Consider the following 20,957-nt stretch of genomic DNA (forward strand, 5'->3'; position numbering starts at 1 on the left):
TTTATTGGATGGGACAATATCAGAAATTTATCATGTGTTGTACGGCATTAACAATCCATGAGAATAATCAGAAAATATACACTTTTGAAATGACAGTCCAAAGAAGAGTAATTACATATAGTACAGAATACCAGTTTCTGATGGGTAAATAAGCAAAGCGATGGTAAAACGTTCATTTCTGTGTTCACAGTTAGTGAACCCGAGTTTCCCCACTTACAGCTACTACAAACTCAAATACTAGTTGAAAACCTCAGAATAAGAAGAACAGAGCTTTCTGAGAAATCAGATTTAGAACTGAAATGGTCTGGTTGTAAATTTATTTTTAAATCTCCCCCCCCATATATATATATGTATATATATGCATATATTTTTATTGCCATTATATCTCTGCTGGTTTATCATAATTCATATACTAAATAGTTATTTGTATTTCTTTTGGTTTCTAAAAACGTACAAAATGCATTGAAACATTGTTACTGCAGCTTTCAAACAAGCACTGAAAAGTTACTTAAAAAAATGTGAAGCAGCAATATTGAATAAATAGAGCAACAGTTTTCTCACCTCCATACAATTGATGGCCAGCCTTCATCCAAACATTAAAATACTGCAACAAATCATATAAACATGCAACGGTCTTAAAAAAAAAAAAAGGACAGCAATACAAAAGTAACACTTGGTTGATATTTTCATACAATACAGAATACGAGGGACAACTAGGAAAAACAAAAATCTCAACAGGTTTTTAGAAAACAAAAATATTTACACAGATAATTAAGGCCCAGTTCTTTAAATGTAATGCACATTGAGTTTTTACCCACCCCCCCCAATCCAAAAATGTCACAAATTTCACCTTTGACGCATCCGTCTGGATTCTCCTGAGACGTTCATTGCCCAGAGGGACAAAGCGATGGCTTCCGACAGATATTTTTCTTTCCTCTAAAGATCTCTCTGCTCTTATTCAAAAAGAAAATGGACTTTTCACGGATGGAGCCGCTTCATTTACCATGCACCACAAAATCTCTCATCTTCAATTTCGTTAGATCTCGAGCCCATCAGTTTGGAAGGATAATGCCTTCAAACGCCGACCCCCATGACTTACACAGAGATTACTGGACTTCGGTGCAGCGAGAGGAGAAAACAAATTGCCTCACCAGTGTGGCAAGCAGCTTGGCCTGGTGACTACAGCATGGGCTTGGGAGCCAAAAGGAGCTGGGTTCTAATTCTGCTTCCTCCACTTGCCTGTTATATGACTTTGGGCAAGTCCCTTCTTCTCTGGGCCACGATTACTTCATCTGGAAGAGTCCAATCTGATTAACTTGTATCTATCCTAAAGCTTAGTACAGTGCCTGGCACAGAGTAAGCGCTTAAATATCATTTATAAAAAAAAAAAAAGAGTGTGAGCAGATCCAGGCCTTTGTGGCTGCCTTCTGGCTTCCATCTACTCCCAAGGATTAATAATAATGATGATATTTGTTAAGTGCTTACTATGTGCCAAGTACTGTTCTAAGCGCTAGGGAAGATGCAAGATAATCAGGTTGTCCCATGTGGGGCTCACAGTCTTAATCCCCATTTTACAGACGAGGGAACTGAAGCCCAGAGAAGTTAAGTGACTGACAAGTGGCGGAGCCAGGATTAGAACCCATGACCTCTGACTCCCAAGCCTGCGTTCTTTCCACTGAGCCACGCTGCTTCTCTTAACAAGCCATAGAGAGCCCACTTCTCACAGAAGGGCTTTGCTTAATGCCAATGACTTCATTAGTTCTTCATAAAAACTGTTCAGGGGCTGAGCAAGATTGAGATGGAAATTTGGAGTACAAGGATGAAATACTTAACCCCCAAAAGGTTAAGAAGAAGCCAAAACTCACTCACAAGGAGAATTTACCAGTTGTTCCTAGGACCTGAATAGTAGAATGTTCAACTCTAGCCCACCCGAAATCCCAGTGGCTTAAAAAAAAATCAATCAATCCTATTTATTGAGTGCTTACGGGGTGCAGAGTACTGTACCAAGCACCTGGAAGAGTATGAAATAAAAGAGTTGGCAAAAAAAAAGTCTGGGAATGGCTGAAACCATCTCTGGATGAATGGGAAAGCCCTCCCTCCTCAATTACTCTCCGCCGGCTTCAAAGCCTTATTGAAGGCACATCTCCTCCAAGATGCCTTCCCAGACTAGGAGCAACCCCCCTGATGCCCCTTCTTCTTCCACTCCCTTCGGCGTCACCCTGACTTGCTCACTTCGTCCTTCACCCCCTCCCAGCCCCCCGGCACTTATGTCCATATCTATCATTTTATTTAGTTGTATTGATGTCTGTCTCCCCCATCTAGATTGCAAACCCATTGTGGGCAGGGAATGTGTCTGTTTATTGGTGTATTGTAATAACAATAATAATAATAATGGTATTTGTTAAGCACTTACTATGTGCCAAGCACTATTCTAAGCACTTGGGGGGGGGTATACAAGGTAATTAGGTGGTCCCATGTGGGGCTTACAGTCTTAATCCCCATTTTAACAGATGAGGTAACTGAGGCACGGATAGGCATTTATTAAGCACTTCCTATGTGCAAAGCACTGTTCTAAGCACTGGGGAGGTTAAAAGGAGATCAGGTTGTCCCATGGGGGGCTCACAGTCTTAAATACAATTTTACAGGTGAAGGAACTGAGGCACAGAGAAGTTAAATGACGTGCCCAAAGTCACACAGCTAAGTGGCGGAGCCGGAATTAGAACCCATGACCTCGGACTTCCAAGCCCAGGCTTTCCACTGAGCCACGCTGCTTCTCTACTCTCTCAAACACTTAGTACAGCGCTCTGCACACAGTAAGAGCTCAGTAAATGCAACTGAACAAATGGACGAGAGAGCCAAAGTTTCCCAAAACCCGGAGGCATATCCTCGGTGAATGCTGTCTCAAGTTTCACAGTCCATAAGTGCATTTGTTCTGACGACTTGACACCTGTCCACATGTTTTGTTTGGTTGTCTGTCTCCCTCTTCTAGGCTGTGAGCCTGTTGTTGGGTAGGGACCATCTCTAGATGTTGCCAACTTGTACTTCCCAAGCGCTTAGTACAGTGCTCTGCACACAGTAAGCACTCAATAAATATCATTGAATGAATGAATGAATCCTCCAGCATCAACCCAAACCGAGCCAGTGGCTTTGTCTAAGAGGTTAACCGGGGTGGGAAGGGGCTCCTTTGGAAATGATGAAACCAGTTGTCAGTTGACACTGATAGGGGGTCCCCAGCTCCTTCCCCACAAAGCCAGCGACTCGCCTCGGTGATGTAAACGAGAAGGGCGCTGCCTTTATTGTCGGGCTTCTTATGCCCCCTAAATGTCCTCCTCCTTTCGCTTTAGAATTCATAAAATGATGCAGTGTATGCTCACCCTCAATCCGATGTTTCTAACATTTCTTCTCACCTTACCTGCTAATAACCTTCTAATCTAACCTCCCAATTCAAGGATACTTCACCTGAAAAACATTCTTTGTGAATAAGACTTCTCTACAGCCCTCGCTGAATAACAACAGCTCTACACGTATCTATCAACTTTGTTGCACTGTCCTCTCCCAAGTGCTGACAACAGTGCTCTGCACACAGTAAGCGCTCAATAAATATCAGCACGTCCTTCTGGGGAAAGATTACAGCCTATATAGACCAAACATCCTCAAATGCCACTGGTGAAAAATCTGGGAATTACCCGAATCTGAAAATACATTTTTCTCTAGTAAGAAAAATGTGGGCATATGAAAGGGTAACACAGAATCCCAGGCAACCTAGACCCAAACTGCTAAAGCTGGTGTATTTCTTAGCTGACAAGGGCATCTTTCCTAGGTTTGTTTCCCAAAAACCTAGAGGCACAAGTAAATCAGATGCCCGGAGGGTAGCAGGATTCTCTTCATTCATTCAATCATATTTATTGAGCACTTACTGTAGGCAGAGCACTGTACTAAGCACTTGGGAGAGTCCAATACAGCAATAAACAGACATATTTCCTGTCCACAACGAGCTTACAGTCTATATAAATAGCTGTCATTCTCCTCCAAATTAAGGCAGCTGAGCCTAGTGAATAGGCTCAGTGGAAAGAGCATGGGCTTTGGATTCAGAGGTAATGGGTTCAAATCCTGGCTCCACCGATTGTCAGCTGTGTGACTTTGGGCAAGTCACTTAACTTCTCTGTGCCTCAGTTACCTCATCTGTAAAATGGGGATTAAAACTGTGAGCCCCCCATGGGACAACCTGATCACCTTGTAACCTCCCCAGCTCTTGGAACAGTGCTTTGCACATAGTAAGCGCTTAACGAATACCATTATTATTATTAATACAGCATGGGCTGGGCAGTCAGAAGGACCTACGTTCTAATCCTGGCTCACCTACTCCAGCGCTTAGTACAGTACAGTGCTTAGTACAGTACATGGCACATAATAAGTGCTTAACAAATATCATTTTTTTTTTAAAAGCAGTAGAATCATTATGTAGGGATCTGTCATTCTACTGCACCCCTCCACCCTCCTGATTTTAGATAAAAGCTAAAGTTTTACTGCATCAGATGTTTTGTCCTGGTGAGTGTTATGATGGAAACTGTATCTAACAGCCAGTCGGTTGATCATATGTGCAGAGCACTGTACTAAGCACTTGGGAGAGTACAACAGAACAATAAACAGACACATTCCCCGCCCACAAAGAACAGCAAATTCTTGACACCCCAAAGTGGTGAATTAAAGTCAGAGAGGCACATGAAGGGGCCTAAACCTTTTCTAAAGAAGCGAAGCCGAGAAAAATCTGACTTTATTTTTTAAAGGTGTCAAATTCATATTAGCTTTTCCCCTCCGCCGGTGTAATGGACGACTCCCGAAAATCCTTCTCCCTCTTCCTCAGCGCTCAAAGAGGCTCATGCCATATTCGGTGGCAGAGTTACAGAGGGGAGGAATTTACCCGCTGTATGCTCACCCTCAATCAGATGTTTCTAACACGTTTAGAAACATCTCAGTTTCTCAGTTTGGGCGCATTTGAGCGATTCTCACTGAGTGAAAACCAGAGCAAGAAATAGGACCAAACACCAAATCCCCACGACTCCACACCCAGCCCCCGCCCCCACTGCATTCGGGGAGAGAGTGAACAACTCCCTCTTTTCAGGAAGTGGCGGAAACATAGCTGGATTTCTCAACTCTACGAATCCGCCTCACAGAAATGTTGCTATCCAGCTTAGGGCAGGCTCGGGCCAGGGATTCGGACCCACCGAGGTGATTGAAGCAGGTCCTGAGGGGTCCCCTTCTCCCACAGCCCTGAGGTTTTGAGGGTGGCCTTAGCATCTCCTTGGCAGCCATACCTTTCCCTATTCCCAAGGGCCTTTTCTCAACAGGAAATATGGGGGGGAGAAAGGGTCACTTGGGAGACAACAGTAATGCCCCCAAACCCCGGCCCACTGGCAACAGCCCGCAGTCTCCTTCTCCTCCCGCCCCCCGCTTCCCAAACTGGTGTAGACAAAGAAAATTTCCTGACCTAGTGAAGCAGCAAGGCATAGCGGAAAAAACCCGGGGCCTGGGAATCAGAGGACCTGGGTTCTAATCCCGGCTCTGTCACTTGTGCCTGTTGTATGACCCCGGGCAAATCCCTTTTAGACTGTGAGCCCGTTGTTGGGTAGGGACTGTCTCTATATGTTGCCAAATTGTACTTTCCAAGTGTGTAGTAAGTGCCAAATAAATACGATTGAATGAATGAATGAATGAGAATCACAAGCGGCGTGGTCTAGTGGATAGAGCAGAGGCCTGGGGGTCAGAAGAGTCTGGGTTCTAATCCTGCCTCCTCTATGTGTCTGCTGTGTGACCTTGGGCAGATCATTTCACTTCTCTAGCCTCAGTTGCTTCATCTGTAAAATGGGGATTAAGACCGTGAGTCTCATGTGGGAGAGGGACTGTGTCCAACCCGACTTGGTTGTATCAACTCCAGCGCTTAGTACGGTGCCTGGCACAGAGTAAGCACTTAACAAATACCACATTATTATTATTATTATTATTATTCTCTGGGCTTCGGTTTCCTCAAGTGTAAAAATGGGGATTCGATTCTTGTTCTACCTCCTTGGTTTGTGAGTCCCAAGAGGGACAGGGATTGGGTCCAACGTGATTCACCCATATGTACCCCAGCATTTAAAGCAGTGCTTGACACAGAGTAAGCGCGTGACAAAATTAAAATTATACTTCTTATTATTAGTGCATCCTTATTGATCCACGGGGAACATCCTTACCGAGGAAGGTGGAAATTCCAGAATTGCAGGAGGAATCAAGGGGATCAAAGCCCGTCTTCTTCTGCTGTGACAAAACCTCGAAATGAGGAGTACAAAGGGATTCACAAAACAAACTCAGTGGTCTTGCTGACAATATCTTAGAAGGCAGAGCACCCCACAACATTTCTGCAGTTGTGAATCTCTGGTTTTTGGCAGAAAGGGCGGTTACACAAAATCAGATTCATACAGTAACTTAACTCATTAGTCACAAAGTATGCAATTACAAAAAGAATTCAAAAATGAACATTCCTGCTCACATCGGTTAAGTGGAATAAATTAATCCTTAAATCAGTTGTAGCATGCTTTTTCTTCATTCTCTTCCGTCCGTGTTTTATTTACACACGAACACCGTATAATACTGTTTTTTTTTTTTGCCTTACCAGCTTCCAAAATGGAAAAACAAAAAATAAAAATGACGGCTTTTGCATTGCAACTGCGGGACAGAACTTCAACACTGCGGATGTGTGCAGACAGAGTTCCTTTGTTCTTTAGCATCAGTGCACAGATATGGCTCCAATTGGTAGGGAAAACAGGAGGAGTAAAAACAAAAAAAGAAAAGCATAAGTCCGTCCGTTCTTGGCAATGTTCACAGGGAGAGATGGGTGCTGTCCTCGGAAAGTAGGACGGTCCTTCCCAGAAAAGACCCGGACGGCGTTATACGTAAATGCCCTCAGGGTTAAATCCGGATGACATGGGATTCTGCAGAATCCGGAGGTTACTAGGCAACTGGCGGGATGAACTGGGGTGCTTCAGGGACCCAGACTGGAATGCTGTCTCTATGCAGAAAAGGAGATGGTTGTTAATACTACTACTATTTATTCATTCATTCAGTTGTATTTATTGAGAGCTCACCATGTGCAGGGTACTGTACTAAGCACCTGGGAGAGTACAAGAGAACAATAAACAGATTCCTGCCCACAGTGAGCTTACTACTACTACTAATGATAATAATAATTATGGTACTTGTTAAGTGCTCACTACATGGCAAGCGCTGGGGTAGATACCAGTTAATCAGGTTGGACAAAGTCCTTGTCCCACACGGGGCTCACAGTCTTCATCCGCAATTTACAACCGATTTCCAGAGAAGTGAAGTCAGTCAGTCAGTCAGTCAATCGTATATATTGAGTGCTTACTGTGTGCAGAGCACTGTACTAAGCGCTTGGGAAGTACAAGTTGGCAACATATAGAGACAGTCCCTACCCAACAGTGGGCTCACAGTCTAAAAGGGGGAGACAGAGAACAAAACCAAACATACTAACAAAATAAAATAAATAGAATAGATATGTACAAGTAAAATAAATAGAGTAATAAATATGTACAAACATATATACATATATACAGGTGCTGTGGGGAAGGGAAGGAGGTAAGATGAGGGGGATGGAGAGGGAGATGAGGGGGAGAGCAAGGAAGGGGCTCAGTGTGGGAAGGCCTCCTGGAGGAGGTGAGCTCTCAGTAGGGCCTTGTAGGGAGGAAGAGAGCTAGCTTGGCGGATGGGCAGAGGGAGGGCATTCCAGGCTCGGGGGATGATGTGGGCCAGGGGTCGATGGCGGGACAGGCGAGAACGAGGCCTAACGGTGAGGAGATTAGTGGCAGAGGAGCGGAGGGTGCGGGCTGGGCTGGAGAAGGAGAGAAGGGAGGTGAGGTAGCAGGGGGCGAGAGGATGGATGGACAGCCTTGAAGCCCAGGGTGAGGAGTTTCTGCCTGATGCGCAGATTGATTGGTAGCCACTGGAGATTTTTGAGGAGGGGAGTAACATGCCCAGAGCGTTTCTGGACAAAGACGATCCAGGCAGCAGCATGAAGTATGGATTGAAGTGGAAAGAGACACGAGGATGGGAGATCAGAGAGAAGGCTGATGCAGTAGTCCAGACGGGATAGGATGAGAGCTTGAACGAGCAGGGTAGCGGTTTGGATGGAGAGGAAAGGGCGGATCTTGGCAATGCTGTGGAGCTAAGACCGGCAGGTTTTGGTGACGGCTTGGATGTGAGGGGTGAATGAGAGAGTGGAGTCGAGGATGACACCAAGGTTGCCGGCTTGTAAGACGGGAAGGATGGTAGTGCCGTCAACAGTGATGGGAAAGTCAGGGAGAGGGCAGTGTTTGGGAGGGAAGACAAGGAGTTCAGTCTTGGACATGTTGAGTTTTAGGTGGCGGGCAGACATGCAGATGGAGATGTCCTGAAGGCAGGAGGAGACGTGAGCCTGGAGAGAGGGGGAGAGAGCAGGGGCAGAGATGTAGATCTGGGTGTCATCAGCCTAGAGATGATAGTTGAAGCCGTGGGAGCGAATGAGGTCACCAAGGGAGTGAGTGTAGACTGAGAACAGAAGGGGACCAAGCACTGAACCTTGGGGAACCCCCACAGTAAGGGGATGGGAGGGGGAGGAGGAACCTGCAAAAGAGACTGAGAATGAACTTAACTTCTCTGTGCCTCAGTTCCCTCATCTGTAAAATGGGGATTAAAACTGTGAGCTCCTCATGGGACAACCTAATCACCTTGTATCCCCCCCAGTGCTTAGAACAGTGCTTCGCACACAGTAAGCCCTTAACAAATACCACCATTATTATTATTATTATTATTATTATTATTAGAACAGTGCTTGGCACATAGTAAGCGGTTAACAAGTAAGCACTCAATAAACATGATTGAACGAATCAATGAACGGATGAAGACTGTGAGCCCAATATGAGACATGGACTGTATCCCATCTGATTCATTTATATCTACCCCAGAGTTTACTACAGTGCCTGGTAAAGAGTAAGTCATAATAAAACCCAACAAACCCCCTCTTTCAGGCCGGGGTTGGGGCTGCAGGGCCTCAGAGCCTCACCTGCTTCTGCGTCCGCGACTGGCGCCTCGCCGTCCAGGGGCTCGGCGGGCAGGACGGTCACCTTGGTGCCCGTCTGCTGGATGAACTGCTGGAGGTTCACCTGCCGCAGCTCCTTGGTCAACTGCTCCAGCTCCTGTTCCCTGTCCTGCGGGAAGGCCAAAGCGGGGTGAGGGGCGGCCCAGGGCTCCACGTGGAATCAGCGCTCGCTTCGCATGCTCCGTAGGTCATCTGACGGGGCCCCACCGTGGCAGGAGAGCCCTGCCCGCCTGGACCTCCCATCTACCTCAGGGCCGAGAGGGTGGCCATCCTCGGAAGATGGCTTGGGTTTGAACCTGAGTCAGCAGAGGCAAGACAGGCGAAGGATGTTTTCGAAACCACAGGGCTTTTGCTAGACCGGGGGCTAACCCGCTGAGGGTGATGGGGTGGCAGGGGGTCATCATCATCATCATCAATTGTATTTATTGAGCGCTTACTATGTGCAGAGCACCGTACTAAGCGCTTGGGAAGTATAAATTGGTAACATATAGAGACAGTCCCTACCCAACAGTGGGCTCACAGTCTAAAAGGGGTCCTACCATTTTGCCAGCTTCACGGCCAGCCCCTCGCCTGTGATCCCTGACACGAGTTTCCCAGTGGCGCTTAGATGATCTAACACGGCGGCTTCCTGGCCTGGTGGGTCTTGGAAGTCTGACTCCTCCTGGCCTCGAGGCCCCTTGGATTCCTGCCCCACCATCACTCAAAATGATATATTGTACTATTATTATTATTATTAATAATAATAATAATAATAATAATGGTAATCGTGGTCTTGGTTAAGCGCTTACTGTGTGCCGGACATTGTACTAAGCGCAGGGTGGATATAAACAAATCAGGTTGGATACAGTCCCTGTCCCACATGTGGCTCCTAGTCTCAATCCCCATTTTACCAATGATAATAATAATAATAATAATAATGGCATTTATTGAGCGCTTACTATGTGCAAAGCACTGCTCTAAAGCGCTGGGGAAGTTACAAGGTGATCAGGTTGTCCCACGGGGGACTGACAGCCTTTAATCCCTATTTTACAGATGAGGTAACTGAGGGACAGAGAAGTGAAGTGACTTGCCCAAAGTCACACAGCTGACAATTGGCGGAGCCGGGATTTGAACCCATGACCTCTGACTCCCAAGCCCGTGCTCTTTCCACTAAGCCACGCTGCTTCTATTGAATAATGTATATATATTGGATTCTTTCAAGCACTTAGTACAGTGCTCTGTACGCTGGTCAGCACTGAAGAAATACCACTGATTGAGTGATTGATTGACTGACATGGACTCTGTCTGAGTTATCCATCTTGGTGGCCTTCTGGAAAGAGCCCAGGCCAAGGAGTCTTCCCGCAGACCTGGGATTCTTTCATCCATTCAGTCAATAGTATTTACTAAGCGATTACTGGGTGCAGAGCACTGTACTAAGCAATTGGGAGAGTACACTATCACAATGAACCGACATATTCCCTGCCCACAACAAACACAACTACCATGTGCAAGCAGGATTAAGTCTGGACAAGGGACCGGAGGAAAGAGCACGAGCCGGGATCTAGCCCCGGCACTTGTCTGCTGTGTGACCTCGGGTCTGGCCCTTCACGTCTCTGTGCCTCTGGGTCATAGTCTTCACCCCCATTTTACAGGTGAGGCAACTGAGGCTGGGGTTGGCGTTGGCAATGGGTTGGTGGCCATTTCTATGGTTAGTTTCCCTCAGCTCTGCCCCTGGGGATTCAGTACCTGTTCTTCCCCCTACTTGGGCAGTTGACTGATCGTATTTACTGAGCGCTTACTGTGTGCAGAGCACTGTATTAAGCACTTGGCAGAGTACAAGAGAATATTAAACAGACACATTCCCTGCCCACAATGAATTTACAGTCTACAGGGGGAGGTCTGTGAGCCCCTTATGGGATAGGGGCTGTGTCTGACCAGATTATATTGTATCTACCCCAGCATCGAGTATTGTGCTAGGCGCGTAGTAAGCGCAGAACAAATCCCACCACTAAGCACTGTAGTAGACATAAAATAATCTGGTCGGACCCAGCGCCTGTCTCACGTTCGTCCCACAGTCCAAGTTGGGGAGGACAGGTATTGCATCCCCGCTTCCCAGATGAGGAAGCTGAGGAGCAGAGAAGTGAATTGTACTTTCCGAGTGCTTACTACAGTGCTCTCTGCACACAGTAAGCGCTCGATAAATACGGTTGAATGAATGAAGAGCTTTGCCCAAGGTCCCCCAGCAGAGAAGTGGTGGAGCCGGGATCATCATCATCAATCGTATTTATTGAGCGCTTACTATGTGCAGAGCACTGTACTAAGGGATTAGAACCCAGGTCCTTCTGATAGCCAGGCCCGGGCTCTAGGAGCCAACCAGCCTGAACGTCACCTCGGGCACCCCTATATTCCTCCGTAACCGCTCTGTGGATGCCGACCTGTAACCTCTTGGCGGCTTGTCCCAAGGACCTCTCGACGGCTTTGATGCCGTTCTCCAGCCTGAGGCTCTGCTGTCCCTGCAGGTCGATCTCCCCCCGGACTCTCCCGATCTGGCCCTTGACCTGCTGGTCGCCGGCGCGGGCCTCCTCCTCGCGCCCGTCCCGCTGCGCCTTCTGGGCCTGCAGGCCGCTCTCCATGCTGTGGATTTGGGCCAGGTAACCCCTCAGCTTCCCGTCCCACTCGAGGACCCTCTGGCGGATGTCGCGCAGCTGGTCCTTCAGCTGCTTCTCGTTCTCCTGCTCGATCTGCAGCTCGTTCTCCCAGAACTCCTCCTCCTCGATCTCCACATCGTTCCGCTTGATCCTCTGCTCCAGCCGGACGATCTCGTCCCGCAGCGGGGAGCCGAGCGGGGCCTTGTCCGTCTGCGGTGGGGCCGGCCTCCTCGGCTCAGGAGGGGCCGCCCTGATGGCGGCGGGGCCGCGGCCCGGTGGCGGCTGGGCTTTGACCTGGGAAGCCCCCGCGGCTCCGCCCGTGAAGGTCAGCGACTTCCTCTTGGGCTCCCGCCGCTTGATGGGCTTGTCGCCCGGGGGCCTCAGCTTGGCCAGGGGTGGCAGGCTCTGGCGGTAGAGAGTGCGCTCGGGCCCACGGGCCCCGCCGTCCGACGTGGGCCGCTCGCTGAGGGAAGGGCCCGTGCGCCTCAGGACCAGCTGCACGTCGCTGGCGTACTGGCCCCACTTGTTCAAGGAGATCACGGGGTTCTCGTGAGGGGCCAGGTGTCTCTCTGTCTCTCTCCATTTCTCGATGAGAGTGTACCTTCCCGTGCGACCTGTGGCGGTTGGGGGGTGGGATGGAGGGAGGTAGAGACAGAGGTGGGGTGAGAGAGAGAGAGAGAGGAAGAGGAGAGAGGGATGGAAGGGGGAGAAGGGGAGATGGGGAGAGAAGGGGATGGAGAAAGAGAGGAAAAAAAGAGAGAGGGGAAGAGAGGGAGAAAGTGAGGGAGAGAGAGAGAAGAGGGAGAGAAGGGGGATGGAGAGAGCAGGAGAGAAGAGGATGGAAAGAGAGAGGAAGAATGAGAGGGAGAGAAAGAAAGGAAGAGGGAAAGAGGGAGTGAGAAAGAGAGGAAGAAAGTGAGGGAAAGACAGATGGAGAGAGAGGAAGAAGGAGGGAGAGGAAGAAAGAGAGGGAGAACGAGAGGGGGAGAGGGAGAAAGAGAGGGGGTATGGAGAGAGAGGGACAGAGTAGAGGGAGATGGAGAGAAAGGAAGAAAAAAGGAGAGAGGAAGAGAGGGAGGGAGAAAGAGAGAGGAAGAGAGGGAAAAAGTGAGGAAGAGAGAGAGAAGAGGGCGAGAAGGGGATGGAGAGAACAGGAGACACGATGATGGAAAGGGAGGAAGAATGAGAGGGAGAGAAAGAAAGGAAGAGGGAGAGAGGGAGCGAGAAAGAAAGGAAGAAAGTGGGGGAAAGAGAGAGGGAGAGAGAGGAAGAAAGAGAGGGATAAAGAGAGGGGGAGATGGAGAGAGAGAGGGAGAGAGTAGAGGGAGAGTGAGGGAGAGAAGGGGATGGAGAGAAAGAGGAAGAAAGAAGGAGAGAGAGAGGGAGGGAGAGATGGAAAGAGAGGAAGAGAGGGAGAGGAAGAGAAGAGGGAGAGGAGAGGATGGAGAGAGTAGGAGAGAAGAGGATGGAGAAGAAGAGAGTGAGGAAAAGAAAGGAAGAGGGGACAAAAGAGGGAGAGAGGGAGAGAAGAAGAGGGAGGGGGAGAAAGGGATGGAGGAGGGTGAAAGAGGGAGAGAGGAAGAAATTTGGAGAGAGGAAGAGAGAGGAAGAAAGAGAGAGAGAGAAAAGAAGAACGAGGGAGAGAGAGAAGGAGCGAGAAAGAGAGGAAGAATTGAGGGAAAGAGAGAGGAAGAAAGAGAGGGAGATAGGGAGAGAAGAAGGGGGGAGAGAAAGTGAGAGGCCTGGCCGAGGGGCAGGGCGGTGGCGGAGGTGGGCCAACAGAGGGAGACGGTCCTCTGAAGTGGTGTGTCCGACCCACGCAGGACCAGGCCGGCCCAGGCCGGACCAGGCCGCAGCCGGGCGGAGGACCCGGATAAAGGAGCTGGCCACCGTCCAGCACACCCCAGCCCAGCTCAGCGCGGCTCAGACTGACCGCGGGCACTCCTTCCCTCCTTACCTCCGACCAGCCGGCCTGGCCGGATCGAGCGGCACCACCTGCAAGTCTATCTCCATTTCCCAGTGGCCTCAGAAGACCGGCCCCACAGTCTCCTGCGTTCAAGGACCCTGTGAGTGCCTCCAGATCAACCCTAGAGGGCCAGGGAAGGAAAGAGCCCAGGCTATTCACTGCCCTCAGTCTGGGAGGAGAGGGTGAGCAGGGGAGGATGGAGGAGAAGAGGAGAAAGATGGCGGGGCAGGGTGGCGGGGAGGACCAGGAAAGCAGGATGGCGAGGTGGGGGTGGGGGAAATGGGAAGAGAGGTCGGGAGGGGGAGGATGAGGGAAAGGAGCAGGATGGAGAGGGCGGAATGGGGGAGGGAAAGGAAGGGGAACAGGATGGAGAGGTGGGGAGAGGGAGGATGAGGGAGGAGCAGTATAATAATAATAATGGTATTTGTTAAGCGCTTACTATGTGCCGGGCACTGTACTAAGCACTAGGGTGGATACTAGCAAAGTGGCTGGACACAGTCCCTCTCCCACGTGGGGCTTACAGTCTCAAACCTCATTTTACAGGTAAGTCCCAGAAGTGAAGTGACCTGCCCAAGATCACAAGTGGCAGAGCCGGGATTAGAACCCATGACCTTCTGATTCCCAGGCTCGTGCTCTATCCACGACGCCATGCTGCTTCTCTATGGATGGAGAGGTGGAGAGGGGGAGGAAAAAGAGGAGGGGATAGGTAGGGGCAGGGGAGAAGCGGGGCTGGGGGCGGGAGGAGAATGGAGAGGAGGGGAATGAGGGGAAGGGACAGGTGTGGGTGGAAGGAAAGGAGGGGTGGAAGGCAGGAGTCTTGAAGCAGCCTTAACTAAGTTGAGGAGTGCTCCCCCAAATCGTCTGGTAAAATTCTATTCACCAGCCCCTCAAATCTATTTATTTTCCAGACCCTCAGTCATGGTCATTTTGAAGACTTTTTCCTTCAAAAACATTCAGACTATGCTTTTCCACTCCTCGAGAACCTCCAGTGGTTGCCCATCCACCTCCACATTTCACTGTCGGCTTTAAAGCCCTCAATCCCCTTGTCCCCTCCTACCTCACCACGCTACTCTCCTCCTCCAACCCAGCCCACACACTTGGTTCCTCTAATGTCAACCTTCTCACTGTCCCTCCATCTCATCTATCTCGCCGCTGACCTCTCTCCCACATCCTACCTCTGGCCCGAAATGCCCTCCCTCCTCATATCGGATAGATAATTGCTGTCCCCCACTTCAAAGCCTTACTGAAGGCCCATTTCCTCCAAGAAGCCTTCCCTGACCAAGCCCTCCTCTCCTCTTCTCCCGCTCCCTTCTGTGCCACTCTTACTTGCTCCTTCATTCATCCTCCCTCCCATTCCCACAGCACATATGTATATATCTGTATAGATCTGTTATTTATTTATTTATTTTTGCTAATGTCTGTCTCCCCTCTAGACTGTGAGCTCATTGTGGGCACGAATGTGTCTGTTGTTATACTGTATTCTCCAAGGTCTTAATACAGTGCTTTGCACACGGTAAGAGCTCAATCAGTATGATTGAATGAATGAATAAATGAAATGACCCCCACTGAATATTTCCATCCCCCCCGACGCACACACCCACACATACACACTCCAACAGGCTGATCCTTGGATGCTTTGAGACCAGTAGTCTGGATCTTCTCCTCCTGCTGCTCACTCCCAGCTACACTGCGCTGGGAAGCAGTGTGGCCTAGTGGCTAGAGCCCGGGCCTGGGAATCAGAGGCCCTGGGTTATCATCCCGGCTCCGCCACTTGTCTGCTGTGTCACCCTGGGTAGGTTACTTCACTTCTCTGTGCCTTAGTTACCTCACCTGTAAAATGGGGATTGAGACCGTGAGCCCCCATGGGGGACAGGGACTGTGTCCAACCCAATTAGCTTGTATCTACCTCAGCACTAGTATGGTGCCTGGCACATAGTAAGTGCTTAACAAATGCCACGATTATTATTACTATTATTGTATTCTGCACCCAGCACGCCCTCAATGGATGTGAATACCTGGGGGCAGAGGGAAGAGAAGGGGTGGAAGAGAAGGTTTTGTACACATGTTCAGCATCGGAAAAGACAAGACCTCACATATTTTTGGAATAATAATGAAATAACAAAAAAAATAATAGTATCAATAATAACAATGGGAAGTTGCATGGCCTAGTGGATAGAGCAAGGGGCTGGGAGTCAGAAGGACCTGGATTCTAATTCTGGCTCCATCACATGTCCACTGGGTGACCCTGGGCAAGTCACTTTACTTCTCTGGACCTCAGTTACCTCATCTGGAAACTGAGGGCTAACACTGTGAGCCCCATCTGTTACAGGTACTGGGTCCAACCTGATTATTATTTATAACAATAATAATAATTACAATGATAATAATGATGGTATTTGTTAAGTGCTCACTATGTGCCAAGGGCTGTTCTAAGTGCTGGGGTAGATACAAGGTAATCAGGTTGTCCCACGTGGGGCTCAGTCATTAATCCCTATTTTACAGATGAGGTAACAGGCCCAGAGAAGTGAAGTGACTTGCCCAAGATCACTCAGCAGACACGTGGGAGAGCTGGGATTAGAACCCATGACCTTCTGATTCCCAGGCCCAGGCTCTTGCCACTAAGCCACTGTGCTTCTCTAGATTATCTTGCATCTCCCTCCACGGCTTAGTACAGTGCCTGGTATATAGGAAGCACTTAACAAATACCACAACTATTATTATTGTATTATTAATATTATTGTTATTATTACAGTGCTCTGCACACAATGCACCCTCAACAGATGCCAATAGTTGGGGGTGAGGGATAGGGAGAGGGGAAGGAAGAGAAAGTATGGCAATGTGCATAATACTGGACAAGACATGTGTTCACTTTTTTTGGAATAATAAAAATAATAATGACAGTATCTATTAAGCACTTATTAAACACCAAGCACTGCTAAAATGCCGAGGAGAGATTCAGGATAATCTAAGCAGACGCTGTCCCTGGCTATATATCTATCATGTATTTTCTCCCCTGAAAGGTATTCAGAAGTCAATTCTTTACCTAAATATTATTCATCTCCCATTTATGATTCTTAAATGAATCCTTTCTTGCCCAGAAGGCCGAATCCTTTCAAACAGAATAATGCACTGTTTAAGTCATCATTATATACAAAAGCTTTGGCCTGGTTTGAGAAATTACTTGGTGTGAGCCTCAAAGTTATAGAAAATTAAAACAGCCATCGCAAACTGCAAGGGTTATTCATGAAGGCAAAGAAATTCGTTTATTAAAATCTGGGCGAGTTAATCCGAAACAAATGGTCGCGTACATTGAAGCGAAAGGCCTCATGTCACAAGGGCAGAGCAGGAGTTGTATAAGACTTGAATGAGTGTCAGATTATAGCTGATTTCTCTCTGTTCGGCTGCTTTCTAGCCCTCTTGAGCCCCTCCCTCTCTCCCCCAGACTCTCCACCTCCCTTCCCTGCCCCCCCAGCACCCCCGGGTTCTCTGCCCTGCCTCAGTTCTCCTCAGTGGCTTCCCCAGTGCCCACCCCTCTCCCCCTCTTCTTCCCTTTTTCCCAAAGCGGGTGAGACCCAGGCTTCCTCTTGGACACTAATGAAAGACAGCCAGCTCTCCCACAGGAAACTCCAGAAACTCCTCCAACTATGGAGGGATGGGGAGAGTGAGAAGAGGGACAGAGAATGAGAGAGAGAACCAGAGAATGAGAGAGGGAAAAAAGAAAGAGGGAGAGAGGGAGGGGGAGAGAGAGAGAGGAAGGGAGAGTAACAGAAGGAGGGAGGAAGAGAGAGATAAGAGAGGGAGAGAGAAAGAGAGAAATAGAGAGGGCAAGAGAAAGAGAGAAAGAGAAAAAGGGAGAAAGGGAGAGCAAGGGAGTGAGGAAGGGAGATGGAGAAAGGGAGCACAAGAGAGGGAGGGAGGAAGAGAGGGAGAGAGAAAGAAAGACAGAAGGGAGATACAGAGACAGAGAGGGGGAGAGTGAGAGATGGAGAGCGAGTGAGGGAAAGAGAGGGAGAGAGAGAGAAAGAGAGGGGGAGAGGGAGGGAAGGAGACAGGGAGAGAAGGATGGAGAGTGAAAGAGGGACAGAAGAAGGGAGGGAGAGAGAGAAAGGGAGTGCAAGAGTGAGAGAGGGAGTGAGAGAAAGGGGGAGAGAGAGAGTGAGGGAGGGAAGAAGACAAGGAGAGAGGGATGGAGAGTGAAAGAGGGAGAAAGGAAGGAAGGGAGACAGAAAGGGAGAGAGAGATAAGAGAGGGAGAGAGAAAGAGAGAAATAGAGAGGGCAAGAGAAAGAGAGAAAGAGAAAAAGGGAGAAAGGGAGAGCAAGGGAGTGAGGAAGGGAGATGGAGAAAGGGAGCACAAGAGAGGGAGGGAGGAAGAGAGGGAGAGAGAAAGAAAGACAGAAGGAGATATAGAGGTAGAGAGAGGGGGAGAGTGAGAGATGGAGAGCGAGTGAGGGAAAGAGAAAGAGAGGGAGAGAGAGAGAGAAAGAGAGGGGGAGAGGGAGGGAAGGAGACGGAGAGAGGATGGAGAGTGAAAGAGGGAGAGAAGAAGGGAGGGAGAGAGAGAAAGGGAGTGCAAGACAGTGAGAGAGAAAGGGAGTGAGAGAAAGGGGGGGAGAGAGAGAGTGAGGGAGGGAAGGAGACAAGGCGAGAGGGATGGAGAGTGAAAGGGAGAAAGGAAGGGAGGGAAACAGAAAGGGAGAGAGAGAGAGGAAGGGAGGGAAAGCAAGTGAGGGAGAGGGATGGAGAGTGAAAGAGAGAGAGGGAGGAAGAGGGAGATACCAAGAGAGAAGAGAGTGAGAGGGAAAAGCAGCAAGGCCTAGTGGATTAAGCATGGGTCTGGGATTTAGAAGGATCTGGGTTCTAATCCCAGCTTCGTCACTTGTCTGTTGTGTGACCTTGAGAAAGTCACTTCACTTCTCTTTTACCTCATCGGGAAAATGGGGATTACGAGTGTGAGCCCCATGTGGGACATGGAATGTGTCTAACTTGATTTGCCTGCTAAGAACCCCAGTTCTTAGCACAGTGACTGGCACACAGTAAGTGTTTAACAAATACTATAAAAAAAAGAAGGGGGGAGAGTGCGGGAGTATGAAAGCATGAAAGGGAGAGGAATAGGGAAAATCTGGGGGAGAGGGAAAAGCAGGGGGGAGGAAGAGGAAAAAGAAGGGAGGAGGGAGAGGGAAAAGAAGGGGGAGGGAGAGAGCGAAAGACACACACAAACTAAATCAGCATAGCCTAGTGGAAAGACCAGGGACCTGGAGGTCAGGGGACCTGGGTTTTAATTCTGGCTCCGCCACTTGACTGCTGTGTGACCTTGGGCAAGTCACTATGGGGATTAAATAATGATAATAATAATTATGGTATTTGTTAAGCACTTACTATATGCCACGTACTGTTCTAAGCGCTGGTGTAGATATGAGCTAATCGGGTTGGACACAGTCCCTGTCCCACATAGGGCTCACAGTCTTAACTCCATTTTATAAATAAATAAATAATGATGGTATTTGTTAAGTGCTTACTATGTGCCAAGCACTGTTCTAGGTGCTGGGGGGGGGGGATACAAGGTGATCAGGTTGTCCCACGTGGGGCTCACAGTCTTAATCCCCATTTTGCAGATGATGTAACTGAGGCACAGAGAGGTGAACTTACCCAAAGTCACACAGCTGAAAAGTGGCGGAGCTGGGATTAGAACCCATGACTTCTGACTCCTAAACCCGTGCTCTTTCCACTGAGCCTCACTGCTTCTCTTATAGATAAGAGACCTGAGGCACAGGGCAGTGAAGTGACTTGCCCAAGGTCACCCAGCAGACAAGAGGCAGAGTTGGGATTAGAATTCAAGACCTTCTGACTCCCAGGGCCGTGCTCTATCAGTGTGGCTCAGTGGAAAGAGCCCGGGCTTGGGAGCCAGAGGTCATGGGTTTTAATCCCAGCTTCACCACTTGTCAGCGGGGTGACTTTGGGCAAGTCACTTCACTGGGCCTCAGTTACCTCATCTGTAAAATGGGGATTAAGACTGTGAGCCCCACTTGGGACAACCTGATCACCTTCTTTCCCCCCCAGCACTTAGAACAGTGCTTTGCACATAGTAAGTGCTTAACAAATGCCATCATCACTAGGCCCTTTTGCTTCTCCAAATACATTATTTCTCTCCCTCTCAAACTGTGAGCGCCGTGAGGTACAGGGACTGTGTCTATTCTGATTGTACTGTATCTATCTCAATGCCTAATATTTATTCATTCATTCATGCAATTAATCATATTTATTGAGCGCTTACTGTGTACTGTACTAAGTGCTTGGGAAGTACAAGTCAGAGAGACGGTTCCTACCCTACAACAGGCTCACAGTCTAGAAGGGGGAGAAAATAGCTCTAGGCACACAGTAAGTGCTTAGTAAGTATCACAATTATTATGACGGGACTCTCAGAAAAGAAAATAACGGCACAGGGTCTGGATCAAAGAATTAGTACAGTGCTCTACCCACAGGAAGCCCTTAAGAAATCTTATTAATTGATTGATTGAAACATTTAAAGTAGCATAAGACATCTGAACCACTTTTGTTTTTTAAATGTACTTTTTAAGCACTTAGAGAAGCAGCATGGCATAGTGGATAGAGCCTGGACCTGGGAGTTGGAAGGTCATGGGTTCTAATTCCGGCTCTGCCTCTTGTCTGCTGTGTGACCTTGGGCAAGTCGCTTTACTTCTCTGGGCCTCAGTTAACTCATCTGGAAATGGGGATTAAGACTGTGAGCCCCTCAAAGGGCAACCTGATTACCTTGTATCTACCCCAGCACATAGAACAGTGCTTGGCACATAGTAAGTGCTTAACAAATACCATAATTACTATTTTCATCAGAGGAGCAGCATGGCTCTGTGGAAAGAGCCTGGGCTTGGGAGTCAGAGGTCATGGTCTCTAATCCCGGATCCGCCACGTGTCAGCTGGGTGACTTTGGGCAAGAAACGTAACTTCTCTGTGCCTCAGTTACGTCACCTGGAAAATGGGGATTAAGACTGGGAGTCCCACATGGGACAACCTGATCACCTTGTATCCCCCCCAGTGCTTAGAACAGTGCTTTGCACATAGTAAGTGCTTAACAAATACCATCATCATTATTATTATTATTACTATGTGCCAGACACTGTACTGAGTGCTGGGGAAGAAAGAAGATAATCAAGTTGGACACAGAACATGTCTCACATGGGGATCATGGTCTTAATCTCCACTTAATAAATGAGGGA

General features: G+C 48.5%; 1 protein-coding gene across 1 annotated transcript in view; it reads right to left on the bottom strand.

Moving 5' to 3' along the window:
* Positions 1-5,985: 5,985 nt before the first annotated feature.
* RASSF8 (Ras association domain family member 8) overlaps positions 5,986-20,957 on the bottom strand; it is a 49,797-nt gene continuing 34,825 nt past the window's right edge. The window contains exons 3-5 of the mRNA XM_038769576.1: positions 11,545-12,371; positions 9,095-9,239; positions 5,986-7,045 (exon numbers count right to left, since the gene is read on the bottom strand). Of these exons, the coding sequence (XP_038625504.1) occupies positions 6,924-7,045; positions 9,095-9,239; positions 11,545-12,371 (1,094 nt within the window). The 3' untranslated portion in view covers positions 5,986-6,923. The remainder of the gene's footprint in view (positions 7,046-9,094; positions 9,240-11,544; positions 12,372-20,957) is intronic.

This window comes from Tachyglossus aculeatus, chromosome 2 (assembly GCF_015852505.1).
Source record: "Tachyglossus aculeatus isolate mTacAcu1 chromosome 2, mTacAcu1.pri, whole genome shotgun sequence".
NCBI classification, from domain to species: Eukaryota; Metazoa; Chordata; class Mammalia; order Monotremata; family Tachyglossidae; genus Tachyglossus; species Tachyglossus aculeatus.